The sequence below is a fragment of the Oncorhynchus gorbuscha genome, linkage group LG12 (genome assembly GCF_021184085.1).
Source record: "Oncorhynchus gorbuscha isolate QuinsamMale2020 ecotype Even-year linkage group LG12, OgorEven_v1.0, whole genome shotgun sequence".
NCBI classification, from domain to species: domain Eukaryota; kingdom Metazoa; phylum Chordata; class Actinopteri; order Salmoniformes; family Salmonidae; genus Oncorhynchus; species Oncorhynchus gorbuscha.
In genome coordinates, this window is record NC_060184.1 from 29,507,888 (window position 1) to 29,525,513 (window position 17,626).

Below are 17,626 nucleotides of genomic sequence, written 5' to 3' on the forward strand. Positions count from 1 at the left end.
TAATACTTATCCTATCTGTTAGTAGTTGGATTTATTGCACACGTTACTGAGATAGTTGTTCCAGTTTAGATGATTTAGGTCAGGCGTGTCAAACTCATTCCACGGAGGGTTTAGTGTGTTGGTTTTGATTTTTACTTTCAATTAAGACCTAGACATCCAGGTGAGGAGGGATTCTATGAAGAACCCTAAATAGACCTCTCTGAAAAGGGTTTTATCTAGCACCAAAAAGGGTTCCCTAAGGGGAAAAACCGAACAACTCTATGTGGTTCTATTTAGCCTCTTTCTTTTCTAAGAGTGTAGCCAGCCTATTTGTTGGTAAATGTAATCTCATGCAAGAAAATGGACAGTGTTGCTTGAATTGCAAAAAGAGGGAGAACCCACTGAGCTATAGTTTACTTCCAGATAGGTTTAAAATATCGGCAAAATGTTCTAACAGTTTGGATCTCAAACTCATGCCGTTGCTTGAGATTATTGCATTGACCATCTGAGATTCAATGCCATCGGGTTTGCGGTGAAACATCGAGAGCGCAGGCGCACCAGGACAAGCTCGTTGCCTGCGGAGCTGCTTTAGCTCTGTGATAAAGAATCTACATCAAACCAGCCTCGGTGCATTGTTACCATGAGCTTCTTCATCCCACAGACTCTTACTTATCTAGACTATTTCACTTTTGCGACCAGCTTTCATAAAGCTTGAAGCCCCGAACGACACCTCCTGACCACAGAATGCACGGGGGAAAAAGAGGTTTGGTGGCACCTCAGAACACTTTTTTGGAGAACATTGTCCGGCGCTCAAGTGGTAAGAGTTCCCTCTGTCAGTAGCATTAAATGGTTCAAATGCATGTAGAAACAAGTGTAGATTAGCCTACAATTACCAAATCTGTTGAATTTCGCTAATGATGTCAAACCCAATTTTCTGAATGAATGATGCTGTGCATTAATTTCAGGTCAATTAGGCATAATTATTATTATTTGTCGGCGAATAAGCAGATGCAATAGCCTGTGGTTGCAAACCTGATACTGTATTTTTTTTTGTAGATAAGCAAGGTCTGAATAGCAGAGCCACTGTGGTTTATTTAAAAACTCCAAGACACCCTCTGTTGGCAGTTTATAGATAGGCCTATACAGAAGACGATCATGTGCCACTTAATAATAACTTACTGCGCTTTATGCGATGCATACAATTTATTGATGTAGCCTATAGGCTATAAGTGCCAAGTTTATGCGTAGGCGAAATTGTATTTGTTTATCACATTATACATTTTTTTAAACTAGGCTGTGCATAGAGTAAGGTTTTCTCAGGGACCTTCGCTTTGCGCGTTGAATGTTTTGGGATAGCCCGATTGACATTAAAATGTGTGCTCCCCGATATGATTATTGCCAGAATCGGGTTGTGTCCTAAAAAGCCTTACTTAAACGAATTGTCCATATCATTTCCATGACTGTAAATGGGGCAAATATTCGGAGAAGACATAATTTCTGCTTTTATTTATAACGAAGCCCCAAAGTTTGTTGCTTTGATAATTAATGGTAGTGATTTAAAGGCTAATATGAGTTAATGAGGCATACTTTAATAAGCTACATTCATTATTATGAATGTAACATCAACAGCTTTTGGGATAGGCAGCAATATAACTTCACAGTAGCCTAGGCTAAAGCTATGTTTACTAGACTGACAATATGCAACTTTAATTTGAAAAACATATGCACATTGCATGCTACAATATGCACAGTAAGGTGAGTTATTTCAATGCGTTTTAGTCATGATATAGCCGGTTGGTTTGTGATGTGGAATTATTATTACTACCAGCCTATCCTAATGTTTTAGTGCCAGGGTACCACCTGAGAAGTGAATGAGTCAATTGAAGAGGCGCTACACTACATGACCAAAAGCATGTGGACACCTGCTCATCGAACATCTCATTACAAAGTCATTGCTGCAGGGACTTGCTTCCATTCAGCCACAAGAGAATTAATGAGGTTGGGCTATTCATCCCAAAAGGTGTTCAATGGGGTTGTGGTTTGGGCTCTGTGCAGGCCAGTCAAGTTCTTCCACACTGATCTCGACAAACCATTTCTGTATGGACCTCACTTTGTGCACAGGGGCATTGTCATGCTGAAACAGAAAAGAGCCTTCCCTAAACTATTGCCACAAAGTTGTAAGCACAGAATCGTCTAGATTGTCGTTGTATGCTGTAGCATTACGACGTCCCTTTATAAGAACTAAAGGGCCTAGCCCGAACCATGGAAAAACAGACCCGGACCATTATTCCACCTCCACCAAACTTTAGTTGGTACTATACATTGGGGCAGGTAGCATTCTCCTGGCATCCGCCAAATCCGACACTTGGCACTGCGCATGGTGATCATAGGCTTGTGTGCAGCTGCTCTGCCATGGAAACCCATTTCATTAAGCTCCCGACGAACAGTTCTTGTGCTGACGTTGCTTCCAGAGGCAGTTTGGAAATCGGTAGTGAGTGTTGCAACCAAGGACAGACAATTTTTACGCGTTATGCGCTTTAGCACTAAGTGGTCCCGTTCTGTGAGCTTGTGTTCCCAACCACTTCTGGGCTGAGCTGTTGTTGCTCCTAGATGTTTCCACTTCACAATAACAGCACTTACAATTGCCCGAGGCAGCTCTTGCAGGGCAGAAATTTGACAAACTGACTTGTTGGAAAGGTGGCATCCTGTGACAGTGCCACGATGAAAGTCACTGAGATCTTCACTAAGGCCATTCTACTGCCAATGTTTGTCTATGGAGATTGCATGGCTGTGTGATCGATTTTATACACCTGTCAGCAACGTGTGGCTGAACAGCCGAATCCACTCATTTGAAAGGGTGTCCACATACTTTTGTATATATAGTGTATTTGTAACTAGGCTACACTCAGAGAAAAATGCAATTGAGGGGTTCTTTGTCAGGGGTGAGGGTTTTATGTTGAACCATTTTCACCAAAAGGTGATTTGCATATCAGGAAGGGTTCTTTTTTTTAGCCTGCTGCTGTGATGGTTGTGAAGAAGCTTTTATGCCATGAAATGCTATACTGTTAAAAAGTTTGAGTAATTCTACGCTACCCTACAGGCTAGTGGCTGCAGTGAAAGTACAGTAAAGAACAACAAGTTACTGTATTCTTACAGCTGAATTAAGGTGTTATTGCTGTAAAAAGGCAGTATGCTGCTGATTACTTGGGACTATACTGTACCTCACTTGGGATTAGAACTCACAACCTCTTGGTTGCTAATTACCTGAATTTCCTGCTACATCACCAGGTCTGTGGCCACAGATTTATGTCTCGTTCAAAACAACTAGGAACTGGGAACTGGGAACTTGGAAATCTCTGACTTCTGACTTTGCATTCAAAACAACTAGGAACAATCTCTGATTTGAACGGTCATCAAACTTGGAATTCCATCGTGGGAACTCGGGCCTCTTTCTAGAGCTACGACTTTCCGACTTGAAGATCAATGACATCATGATTTGACCTCGTATTTTTCAAAGTTCCCAGTTGTCAACGCAGCATTATTACCATGTAGTGCTGTCACGATACCAGAATTTTGACTTCGATACTTATACCAGTGGTGTGCTGAGTTCGCTTCAACATTTGCTAAGTTTCCAAACAGTTTGTAATGAACGCCAAGACGTTCCACAAAACGTTCTTGAAAATACTGAGGTACGTTTGCTCTCATTTGGTGGGTGTGGCGAGGTGTGGCTTAAAACAAGAGTTTTATAGGGCCAGTCATTCAGTACAGCACCATTGCATTCTATTAAACGTTCCAAAAAGTAAAATGTGCGTAATGAAGCCCTAATTTAGTATTACGATACTTGATACCATCACAATACTCAATACTAAATGATACCAAAACAATACCACTGCAAAAAAATAAGGCACATTAGCCAAAGTCACAGAATGGCACTTGATCCAGACAGAGAAACTAAGCTACTGCTTCATTTCATTTGAAATATTTTGCATCAAAAACGTAATGCGGTGGCCATGTACAGTATGCATTTATGAATAAATTATACAGTCAATTTGACTTTGTTTTTACCAATCTAACTACATAACAACAATGGCAATAATTTATTTGCATGGTAAATCTCTGTAGCCTAGGCCTATTCACAGGACAGGTGAATGCATTTTCAATAGGAGTGTGTTCATGCATTGAGTTATTGAGCTTGTTTTGGTTGATTTCGTGGGGCTACAGTTCAAAAACCATTTGTTTCCCTTCCATTTGGGACTTATTTTATTGTACTGATCAACAACATTTTCATAGAAATAGCTTATTTTATAAAAGTGTGCGTTGTCTCTTTAAGAGGGGGTGGCCCATGTGAGCTCAAGTCACACACACAGTCAGTTTGCTGAGGCAATAGATAATCTTTAAAAGACGTGAGAGACAGATTAAGGGAATGAAAAAAGTTTTGGTGGCAATCAGCTTTGAAATCACTGTTTTTTTCTGTTATAGTTTGCATATAATCTCAAACAAAGTACTAGGGTAGTGAATTGATGTTAGTTTCAGATGTAAGCTAGCAAAGAAAGTTAGCCTACAAAGCTGAAAGCTTCTTCTTGCATTGTAAAGTGTCCTAGTCTGTGGGAACATTGTTTTGGGAACAGTATTTCAGTTTCAACATTTCTACATGCGTGTCGCATTATTCAATTGTGCTAACTTCTTTGCAGCGAGAGTGGGAAGCTAGTATGCAGCCCAGACTTCCGGTGCAGGCTAATAGGTGGTGGGCCTATGCCAAAAACAGTGAAGTTGATTGATCTATATCGAGGGAGGAGCTGATTTTTTTGTATATGACAAATACATATTCTTATGATTACTGTAAAATGTATTGGCACCTTAAACGATTTTCCCTCGTGATGAAGGCAGCCAATGGGCCAGCTTCTATCTAAGAAGTAAACACAGCCTCACATGAAATCGTGATCTGCTGTCAGTGTGTTAAGAGGAACTAACGCTAGCTCCCAAAGACTGAAAGAAGAAAAATATCTGTTTTCGAGTGCACTTGAATTATGCAGCATGCAATAGGAATGGTTTTGATTATATGAAGAGGTAACTCTGTTGACCATTTATCCAATTTATTGAAATTTAGCTAATGTTACCATTGACTAGCTTAGCCAATACTGTCAACATCAATGTGCCTGCTCAGGTAGCTAGTGCTTCATTAGCTATCTCTCTGTCAGTGAATTCAATTTTGAATCATGTTTTGTCATGATTGTTTCATTTCAAGTAACTATCTGCAGGATTAAATAAACATTAAATCATCAAGTTGCATAGACATCTAAATAAAAACATGTAGATAGATGTATATGCGACAGCTTCATATGCATATTAGCTAGCAATACATAACCCATTCACATATAGCATACCTTGAATTTTAAAATCTTCTCTAAAAAATAGTTGTACAATGTGCTATGCAATAAAATAACCAGAGTTTGATTTCTAAACCAGATGAGTTCTCAAATAGCTGCTTCCCAATACCATGGTGGGCCTGCATAAAGTTGGATGCATTTGAATATAAGGTATGGAGAATGATAGAGGCTGTAGGATTATAGAAAAAGCAGTAGGGAAATTAATGTATGATTTTCAAATACTAAATGTCCTTTTAATGTGAGTATATTTAGGTGGTTCAAACTATTAACATTCCTACTAACTTTCTAAAAGATGCCGATGACAAAATCTGGCCAATCCCTTCATTTTTCTAATAGCTATGACTGAGTGAGACATGTTTTCCATAATGTATGTTTCATGCATATACATTTGAACAAAGAACACCATCCCAAATAGTGTTTCACCATTTATTGAGTACGGAGACAAATACTAAAGGTGTCCCAGGCAGTATTTGAAGTATCTAAATATAGTGTAACCAATCAATGTATATCAGGTGCCATGGAAGGCACAATCTTACAATGTTGCAGTCCAGAAATGAGAGCTTTACCATCTGCCAAACGTCTGGGCCTCTGATGGAGACTGTACAACCATCAACAACGCATGATTCCTCCTCCTCTCTAGGAGCATTTGTGTGCCCAGGCCCCATAGGAGACAAGTGCTTTAGCAGAATGCAATCTAAAGCTTGTATGGTCCAGAGACTAACTCTACCATCTATGGCAAAAACCTGGGCTCCTGACGGGGACAATAGAATTCTCACCAGTGCATTTTATGATAGTAAAAACATCTGTCACCTGTCAAACTGATTCTAGTAGTTTGTGAGCTAGAAAATGAACATCCTGACAGTCTGAGGCAGGGGGATCTGCATTCATCCTACTCCAACTATAGACAGGAATAATGTGGAATTTCTTATTTGTCAGTATGAATTCATCTAGTAGGTCCTGCCTTGTCTTTACACTGTGTATTAGCTTTACACTACCTGTCCTATAGATGTGTGTAGTCTTAAATTATTACTTGGAATAAACTAATAACTAAAAAACTTCTTATCCCGGAATGACATGCTAGCTTGCGCTCAATACAATTATCTGCTCCTGCTACATAGCAACAAATCTACTTGTTGTAACTAGCTGGCTAACTAGAAAGCTAGCTACATTACTAAGGTTGCTGCGTTCTACGGTGGGAGTCATTTTACAGCTCGCTTTGATGGTATCATGTTTCTATAACTAAATATTTAGATTACAAAACCCCCAAATTACTTTACCTGATAGAAGTTTGTCGGATGGAGATCTCTCTCAAGCTGTCACCAGCTGTCTACTAACTTAAGTACTCGGCGGCTTTTGCCTGTACACCTAGCGAACATAGAAGTAAGTATTTAGAAAATGTTTTGAAGATTTTACAACAAATGGAAATGTGTTCAGAATAAATAATTACACACAATATGGAAAAACCATCTCCTCCCTCGGGAGATGGTGATCATCTCGAAAACTAAAGCAGATGGCTTGTTATTACCCACTGGCTATATGTGGAGCAACCACGCCACAAATTTCTTGTTAACAAACTATAGTTTTGGCAAGTCGGGTAGGACATCTACTTTGTGCATGACACACTTATAGTTCACTGTATCACAATTCCAGTGGGTCAGAAGTTTACATACACGAAGTTAACTGTGCCTTTAAACAGCTTGAAAAATTCCAGAAAATGATGTCATGGCTTTAGAAGCTCCTGATAGGCTAATTGACATCATTTTAGTCAATTGGAGGTGTACCTGTGGATGTATTTCAAGGCCTACCTTCAAACTCGGTGCCTCTTTGCTTGACATCATGGGAAAATCAAAATAAATCAGCCAAGACTTCAGAAAAAAAATTGCAGACCTCCACAAGTCTGGTTGTTCCTTGGGAGCAATTTCCAAATGCCTGAAGGTACCACATTCATCTGTATAAACAATAGTATGAAAGTATAAACACCATGGGACTATGCAGCCGTCATACGGCTCAGGAAGGAGACGCATTCTGTCTCCTAGAGATGACCATACTTTTGTGCGAAAAGTGCAAATCAATCCCAGAACAACAGCAATGGACCTTGTGAAGATGCCGGAGGAAACGGGTACAAAAGTATCTATATCCACAGTAAAGAAAGTCCTATATCAACATAACCTGAAACGCCGCACAGCAAGAAAGAAGCCACTGCTCCAAAACTGCCATAAAAAAGACAGATTCCGGTTTGCAACTGCACATGGGGACAAAGATGGTACTTTTTGGAGAAATGTCCTCAGGTCTGGTGAAACAAAAATATAAAAAATGTTTGGCCATAATGACCATCGTTATGTTTGGAGGAAAAAGGGGTAGGCTTGCAAGTCGAAGAACACCAACCCAACCGTGAAGTACGCGGGTGGCAGCATCATGTTGTGAGGGTGATTTGCTGCAGGAAGGACTGGTGCACTTCAAAAAATAGATTATCATGAGGTAGGAAAATTATGTGGATATATTGAAGCAACATCTCAAGACATCAGTCAGGTGAAGTGAAGTTAAAACTTGGTCGCAAATGGGTCTTACAAATGGACAATCACCCCAAGCATACTTCCAAAATTGTGGCAAAATGGCTTAAGGACAACAAAGTCAAGGTATTGGAGTGGCCATCACAAAGCCCTGAGCTCAATCCAATAGAAAATTTGTGGGCAGAACTGACAAAGCGAGTGCGAGCAAGGAGGCCTTACAAACCTGACTCAGTTACACCAGCTCTGTCTGGAAGAATGGGCCAAAATTCACCCAAATTATTGTGGGAAGCTTGTGGAAGACTACCCAAAATGTTTGATGCAAGTTAAACAATTTTAAAGGCAATGCTACCAAATACTAATTGAATGTATGTAAACTTCTGACCTACTGGGAATGTGATGAAAGAAATATAATTCTCTCTATTATTATTATTCTGACATTTCACATGCTTAAAATAAAGTGGTGATCCTAACTGACCTAAGACAGTCAGGAATTGTCAGGAATTGTGCTTACAGTTGCAGTAGGAATAAAGTAAATGTTCGACAACTTGAATGTATTATTGCTGTAAAATGACAGTATGCTGCTGTATTCTGATGACAGTATACTTTAAAAGTATGATATTTACCGCATTTTAACTGCAACTCAGTAAGTTAATGTGACTTTGTAGGATAACTAATACAGTAAAATAATATAAAAGTATGCACTGTGAGCACACTTGGGACTCAACTGGGATTTGAACTCACAACCTTTTGGTTTCGAGCAACCTGAAATGTTCCTGCTATGCCTCAAACTGTGGGCATGACAAAGATTGGCCACAGATTTGTTAATAATTGTCTGATTATTTGACGACACCAATGTAATAAAAAATAGCAGTGCTAAGGGACACTTGATGTGAAGCGTGCATAAATGCTTTGGGGATATGAAGTGCATTAATGTTGTAAAATTACAATAACTGACTGGCTACTGAGTTGTGCTTTAAAATACACAAAATATATATAATTTACAAGAATGTATTTTAATCAGAATACAATAGCATGCTGTCATTTTACAACAGCACGTTAATTAAACTTTAAAACATATTTTAGCTGTAAAAAAGACAATATATGTTTTTACTGTGTTTTCACTGCAGCTCAGTAGATGGTAACTTACTGTCAAATTACAGGAAAAGTGCATTATCCTATAATCATAACTGTAATTGCAAGTGAGGCATGCTGAGATAATTTACCAGACGGTCCAAAAAGTGCTCAAATGCATTGTGATTGACACAGTAAAGTGCCCAAATACATCAAAAGAATGACACAGTATGATTTAAAAAAAAAATTTACACCACATTTAACAGAAATTGCCAAAAGTGTAGAGGGTTGTACCTTGCACCCAAAATGGTTTGACATGGACAAATGAAGAACCCTCTGAACAACCTTTCTCATTGGTTCTACCTGGAACCAGAGGGTTCTTCATGAGGGTACTAGGAAGCACCCTAAAGGGTTTGCCTACAGGGATGAGGGTTCCTCATGAAAGGGTTCTAAATGGAACTCAATGGTTCCATGTTTCCTCTATAGGGACAAATCAAAGGGTTCTACGTTGCACTCAAAAGGATTCCCACAGTGGGACAAATGACAGATTCCTCTTATCTCTAATATTTTAACAATCTCTATCATACCCACAGAACTGATAGTGTAGAAGGAAATTCAGGCCGCTGGCAACCAAGAGGAGTTCCAAGTAATCAGAACACCGCAGCATACAGTACCTCACAGTAATACCACTGCCAAAAAAATACAGCCCAAAAACTACAGTAACTTGTATATTTACCATTTAATGCAACCAGTAGCCAGGATTATTACTTATTTACAGTTAAATGAAAAAAGTTTTTGTTCCTAATGGAACCGTCTGTGGATGGTTACGCTATACAAATAACCAATATTAAAGGTTATCCACAGCGCAAAGAGGGTTCCCCTACTGGGAAAAAATGAATAGCCCTTTTTCTCAGAGTGTAGCCTACTCAAACAGTAACTGTTCAAAAAATAATTGTTTAATACACACATTGAATTTGCATCTAAAATCCGTTTCGTTACAATAAAAAATATATATAAACACTAAACAGCAGCTGTACAGGCTATTTATGTCAGTCTTACTATTTACAAATTTAAATGACAGCTAGCCTATCTGTATCCACCAGGGAAGAGCTTGACATACCCTCCTTCAATTGTAAAGCTAGGAATACATTAGATAACAACAATAATCTTGACATCTTGGCAGGACTCACATTATGCGAAACGTCTGCATAATGTTGTCATCCTGAAATCTGTGACCGGTGTGCTCACTCTACATTGCAACCTGGCTCTAGACCCCTCCCTTTCCTGCTGGGCGTGGCACCAGTGGCTTTAAGAAGTGTCATCTTTACCGCTCACTATACAACATACTACCGGAAATGTGTCATATTACGCAACGTACGACTACACAATTTTCCTGCGATTTCAGAAATTTACCGTGGATCCCAAATCATTGCAAAATCTCAGTTTAAAATCGTGTAATGTATGGCCATCTTAACACGTTAGTGGGTGTTCATTTGTCTCTCTCCCTTGCTCTCTCTTGCTCTCAACTACAGTCTTGGCTAGAATTACTGTTGCCCCTTAAGTGGCTTTTTAAATTAGTTATTGTTTTAATGTTGGTATAATATTTAAAATGACACATCATTGATCAGCCATAGTAACTTTTAAAATGTTGTTGAATGTAAAAAAAAAAAAAAAATTAAATCACCACTATGATGGGCAAATCCCGGTAGGCTTAAGCATATCCTCAATAACAATTATTAAAAATGAACAATGAACATATTTTAATTCACCCATTACTGTCTCACATAAAATGGACAAGGAACCTCTTTCAAGAATTGTAATCTGAATGAGGGGTTGATTGTAAGACAGGACTGAATCACAACACACCCCTTTAAGAGAGCATGCAGTGTTTTCATGCGTCTGAAAAATATACAGGTGTAGCATTGTGCTTTTTTTGATGGACTCACTGCAGTGAGAGCAATGCCACTTTGGTTATACTTTACTGTACATATTGAAGCATCTCGGTGCCTTTTCAACCCTCTCCCCAGTACATTTGGTTTAAAAAAAATTGACAAGCTAGTTTCGTGAACCCAGTCCATGGCCTCTCCATTCTATGTTGGTGTTCACGATTCAGGACTCCAGAGTGGGATTGTGAATTAACCTGTCTGTCCTTCAGTGCTCATCCTCATCACCTTTCAATGCACCGGTGGACACTTTTCCACTAGGACAGGTGACACATCCCCCCTCTGTAAATGGCCCTCTGTTTGCCTGTTGTGGCAGAGTACGCCTCTGACCCCTACACTATAGTTGTGGCACAAACCACGATTCACCACCAATCATGCACTCTCCTCAGTAAACAAACACTCTTTGCCGATGGGACATTCATTGTACGATGCAGTTTGGTTAGGAAACTATGGAGGGAGGTCATCGTGGTGATGGTTCTTCTGCTCTTTTCCCCCTGTCACTGCAGTTTTCTGGATCATTGTGGTGACTTTTCCTCTTTTGCTCCGGTTATATTAAAATCAGGGAGTGGAGACCATCATACTCATCCTTTAAAGGTTTCACCATGGGTTTGTGACATTGACTTTTGTACAAGTAAGAGGCTGAATATGAATGACTTTAACTGAACCCTGTGGGTGGCACCTGTAGGCTGCCTAATAGCCTGATGACAATCGGTGACTACAGTGCCTTCAGAAAATATTCATACACCTTGACTTATTCCACATTTTGCTGTGTTACAGCCTGAATAAAAAATAGATTAAATAGATTTATTTTCTCACTCATCCAATCACAATACCCCATAATGACAAAGTGAAAACATGTTTTAAGAAATGTGTTAACATATAAAGAAAATTAAATACAGAAATATCTAGTTTACATCACTATTCACATCCCTGAGAAAATACTTTGTAGAAGCACCTTCGGCAGCGATTACAGCTGTGAGTCTTTCTGGGTAAGTCTCTAAGAGCTTTTCACACCTGGATTGTGCAACATTTTTCAAAATTCTTCAAGTTCTGTCAAATTGGTTGTTGATCATTGCTAGACAACCATTTTCAGATCTTGCCATAGATTTTCAAATTGATTTAAGTCAAAACTGTAACTGGGCCACTCAGAAACATTCAATGTCTTCTTGGTATGCAACTCCAGTGAAGATTTGGCCTTGTGTTTTAGGCTATTGTCCTGCTGAAAGGTGAATTAATCTCCCAGTGTCTGGTGGAAAGCAAACTGAACCAGGTTTTCCTCTAGGATTTTGCCTGTGGCTTGTTCCATGCTGTTTATTTTTTACCCTGAAAAACTCCCCAGACCTTAAACGATTGCAAGCATACCCATAACATGATGCAGCCACCACTCTGCTTGAAAATATGGAGAGTGGTGGTCATTAATGTGTTGTATTAGATTTGACCCAAATGTAAGACTTGGTATTCAGGACAAAAAGTTAATTGCTTTGCCACATTTTAAAAAAGTATTACTTTAGTGCCATGTTGCAAACAGAATGCATGTTTTGAAATATTTGTATTCTGTACAGGCTTCCTTCTTTTCACTCTGTCAATTAGGTAAGTATTGTGGAGTAACTGCAATTTTGTTGATCCATCCTCAGAATAAAACTATCACAGCCATTAAACTCTGTAATTGTTTTAAAGTCACCATTGGCCTCATGGCGAAATCTTTGAGGAGTTTCCTTCCTCTCTGGCAACTGAGTTAGGAAGGGCGCCTGTATACTTGTAGTGACTGGGTGTATTGATACACCATCCAAAGTGTAATGAATAACTTTTAATGTTCAGATGCATCTGTTACTTGAACTCTGGAGCATTTATTTGGGCTGCAATTTCTGAGGCTGGTAAATCTAATAAACTTATTCTTTGCTGTAGAGGTAACTCTGGTTGTTCCTTTCCTGTGGCGGTCCTCATGAGAGCCGGTTTCATCATAGCACTTGATGGTTTTTGCGACTGCACTGGAAGAAACATTCTTGAACTTTTCCGTATTGACTGGCCTTCATGTCTTAAAGTAATGATGGACCGTCGTTTCTATTTGCTTATTTGAGCTGTTCTTGGCCTTGGCCATGTCTTCCTTATACCCCCCTCCCCCCACACACACTTTGTCACAACACAACTGATTGACTCAAATGCATTAATACGAAGGAAATAAATTCCACAAATTAACTTTTAAGAGGGCACACCTGTTATTTGAAATTCCTTCCAGGGGACTACCTCATGAAGCTGGTTGAGAGAATGCCAAGAGTGTGCAAAGCTGTCATCAATGCAAAAGGTGGCTATTTGAAGAGTCTCAAATGTAAAATATATTTGAGTTGTTTAACACTTTTTTTGGTTACTACATGATTCCATATGTGTTATTTAATCGTTTTGATATCTTCACTATATTCTACAATGTAGAAAATAGTAAAATTAAAGAAAACCCTTAATTGAGTAGGTGTTCTAAAACCTTTGACCGGTAGTGTATATTAGTCAAGTCTTTGTTCAGCCATGACTTCAAGAAACATAGGATATTACAGTTATTCAGTTCCCGTTGATTGGATGGTCTCGAACGGAGCTCGTCCAGTTTGTTTTCTAGTGACTGTACGTTCGCCAAAAGAACAGAGGGTAGAGGCGGTTTATTTTCTCAATGATGTAGTCTAGACAATGGACCCGCTCGTTTGCCTCTCTTGCGCAATCTATTCCTCTTTCGAGGCACGGGGATTAGGGCCTGGTCTGCAATGAGGAGTACATCCACAGCTGCCAACTTGTTGAAGTAGAAATCTTCATCCAAATTGAGGTTAGTGATCGCTATTCTGATGTCCAGAAACTGTTTTTGGTCATCGGAAATGACGGCGGAAATATTATGTAAAAGAAAAGTTCAGATCAGTGTAAAAAATAACATAAAATAACAGAATTGGTCCGGAGCCCGTAAAATGGCAGCTCTCCACTTCAGCGTCATCTTCACATTTGAATGTTGTTTATCCTAACCTAGTTTTGTAGGATTGGGTATAACCATGCTGTTTTAGCATGCATATACATGTGCTATAACAGCTTATTACATTTCTGCCTCAGCAAAAAACATTTGCCAGCTTCTGCTTTCATTGACAGCGCTCTACAACTTAAAATCAGATTGAATCCTCTCTTAATTCTGTGCAACCAACCATCCAGGTTGTCCACGCAACTGTATATTGACGGTATATTGCACAGTGATCTTAAGCTTGTAATTTCATGTTTCACTTTAGGGCACTCATCATGCAAATATACTTCAGCCATGCACCTCCACTACAGGTGTAAGCCATTTTTCTCAGATGAGACTAAATCTCTTAAGGGGGTATATATATATATATATATATGAAAATAGAGGGGTAGAAACAGTTTCTCTTTTTCACTGCATATATTAAATAACTTCAGTGCTGAATGAGTGTTGTTCACCCCCCTCAAATCCCAACCCCTTAGACCTGGGGCCATTGACTGATGTGGTTTTGTATCTGGTGTAAGTGTCCCGTGTGGGTCGAGTGTAGGCCTCTTGTTTTGCACAACTGTCCATCTCTCCCCATCCAGAAGAGAGCAGCTCCTTTTTCAGAGGGCTTACATAAGACTACTTGCTATAGCTAGGAGCCATACTCAGCATGCAGCATGGACTGGTGCATTACAATAAGTAGAAGGGGTGTGCTGAAAAATAGGGGGCAAGGGCTAAGGGCTCTATTCAATCTGTGTCGCTGAAGCGTAACATATTGCGCGATAGAAAGCTGAAGGTAATTTCTGGTTGAGCCAACATATGCAGCGTTTACGGTGAATGCAGTTTCCGCCAACACGGGAATATTGTGCTTTAGCGCTGAACTTCTGCGATACGGATTGATAGAGCCCTAAATCAGTGGATTCAATCAGACAAAAAAGAGAGAGATGGGGATAGACTAGAAGAAAGGTGGAAAATGACATATGAGGGAGAGACGGAGAGGAATAGGAGGAATCAGGAAACTGGAAGATGGTACTGAGGAAACTGGGAGATATAGGTATTTATTAGACCGATTAAAATAAAACATTGGAGATAGAGAAACAGTGTGTGGTAGAAGACAAAGGTAAATCGGGTACTAAATTGTTTATGTTCTAGGAGGATGTCTCTTCATTTTAAGTTTGTTTTGTTTCACAAAGAGCTGACTCTTCCATTTGTTGTTTCCCTAAACCATGCAGGCACGACAACCAAACTGTCTGCCGTGGTGGCACTTTGCCTCCTGCCTCATGAATATTACAGTTGCCTTTGAATATGTATCAGTAAATCAGCTCATATTTCTAGTGTATACCCACTACATAGCCCCATTAGGTAATTAAAATGTGCCTTGGAAGCATACTGGCATATACAGTACCAATCAAATGTTTGGACACACCTACTCATTCAAGGGTTTTTCTTTATTTTGTACTAAGTAATCATTAATGATTTACATTTTCTCAATTTAGGCCTATCATTATGCCACTGCATGACAATGCACATTTATTATAGTCTACAATTGTTATTGTCTTTGAAGCCAAAAACAGGATGTGTATTTGGGGGGGAAATGCTCTAAATAGCAAGTTGTTATTTTCATAACAATACATGAAACCAAAATTGAACTAGCCTACTGGGGGAATTAATGAAAATATCACAACCTATATTTGAATAGTAATGAAGCAGGCTTGAGGAGCGGTGGGTGCACGATCCATATCTACCTTCGTAACATGGATGAAGCCTGAGCTGGAATGTGAAGCGAAACTGCTTGCTAATTTCATAAAAGCCTGAGTACATCTAGCATCGAGTCGTAGTTTAGGCCTGTGGCAGTGACTACCGGGCAAAACCATTTGAGACTTGCTGCCACTCCAACCTGTCCCCGAAATACATTCAATTGTGGGGAAACTATTACTACCACCACCACATCAGTTAAATTGGCACAGCACTCTCACTAACGGGTGCAACAAATGTAGCCTCTTACAAAGCACACCTCAAAATATGTTAATGAGCCAGAAACAACAATACCATGCACCCACTAGGGGTAAAATGTTTTTTGGCACTCCAAAAATACTGTACACCATTCAAAATACAGCAATTCTTTCCCTCCCACATTTTTCCACAATGCAACATAATTGACAATATGCTGCAATATGCTCCACGATAAGTGTGCCAATGCATTGTAGAAATCACAGTTTTCCATTACCATGTAATATTCGGTATAATTCACTTTTGTAAATAAACTGGCAACTTCAGAAAGTTTCCAGTTGACAATTCCATAATGCTGTGCTGTGACAGTAATGTACTGTTAAACCAAAGTTCCTTTGGTATTTACGCTAAATTTACCATTTACCCCTACAATCACCCAGAGTGCATTGCCATATATGGCATTTTACTGTAAATAATATGGTACTTTACTATTAGTTTTTATTGTATAATACTGTATAAACAGGCAGATTGTTTTTAACAGTGTAGTTATCAGGTATGTTAGCGTATTTGACTAACATAAACGTATATTAGTTTAAATGAATCGGCAAAGCTAATGTAATAACTACCTACCTTGACAATCCAACTTCTATTGTGGCGATATCCCTGCCAATAAACTGCGCTGCCTTCAAAGTGAATGATTTTGTGACAGTTGCTTCAAAACTAATTTCAAAAGTTGGAGTAGTTTTCTGGAAATGATTCTTGGAATTAATAAATAAATAAACACATTCTTGCAAAACAAGATGATGTATTGTGTATTTCTGACACTGATATTGTTCCCATTGCATATTAACACTGCTCATTTAGTACCTTTACAAATATGAACAATTATCTTTTTATTGATTTATTAATAGCTAAATGTATCCCATGTATTTATTCAAACACCATTAACTCATGTTGATTTATAGAACTTTTATTATAAAGTGTAACCTTATCTTTTTTTCTAAACAAGCCACCTTTTTAAAAAGGTTGCGGTGGTACATTTTGTGATATCAGTGGTAACATACTGTGCAGATCAAAAGCAGAAGCTTTCTCACTAGTTAGGTATTCAACATTCTCGCAAAGGTAAAAGTCAAATGTCCCTTGCACTGCAAAAATACTTGTTTAGATAAGTGTATTCAACAAAACAGTCTTGACAGTAGGAGACAAACACGGAACAGAATGTTCATTAAAAAAACATCTTTGAGTTGACTGAATTGTATCTTTAACTTATCCCATCAACCCAGTTAACAGTTTAGATTAAATAGGGCCCTTATTCTGAGAACTGGATAACAGCCCAGCAGCTGCAGCCCTGCCTCCCACACGCACCGGGAAAACACGGTGCTGCATCTTTCATCCAAAGCAATATGCCTCCTATTCATCACCCTCATGATAAGCTGTCGCCAGCACCACCACATCATAAGCCCACATATATGCTGAAGGAGTGTCTTTGTCCCGTAATAACGACAGAAGGACCCTGAAAACATTGCCGTGGTTAAGCCTTGCATGTGACGTCAATATGCATTTTTTTAGCACCTCAGGTTTGGGGCAAATCTAATTCAACACATTACTGAGTACCACTCTCCATATTTTTAAGCATAGTGGTGGCTGTATCATGTTATGGGTATGCTTGTAATTGTTTAGAACTGGGAGTTTTTCAGAATAAAAAATATACGGAATGGAACTAGCCACAGCCACATTCCTAGAGGAAAATCTGGTTACTTCTGCTTTCCACCAGACACTGGGAGATGAATTCACCTCTCAGCAGGACAATTATCTAAA

The 17,626-nt window shown here is 39.1% G+C and overlaps 1 protein-coding gene across 1 annotated transcript in view; it reads left to right on the forward strand.

The window, feature by feature from the left end:
* The first annotated feature begins 723 nt into the window (after positions 1–723).
* The window catches only part of LOC123990852 (potassium voltage-gated channel subfamily H member 5-like), a 116,424-nt gene continuing 99,521 nt past the window's right edge, over positions 724–17,626 (forward strand). Inside the window, 1 exon segment of the mRNA XM_046291778.1 lies at positions 724–796. Coding sequence (XP_046147734.1) covers positions 724–796 — 73 coding nt within the window.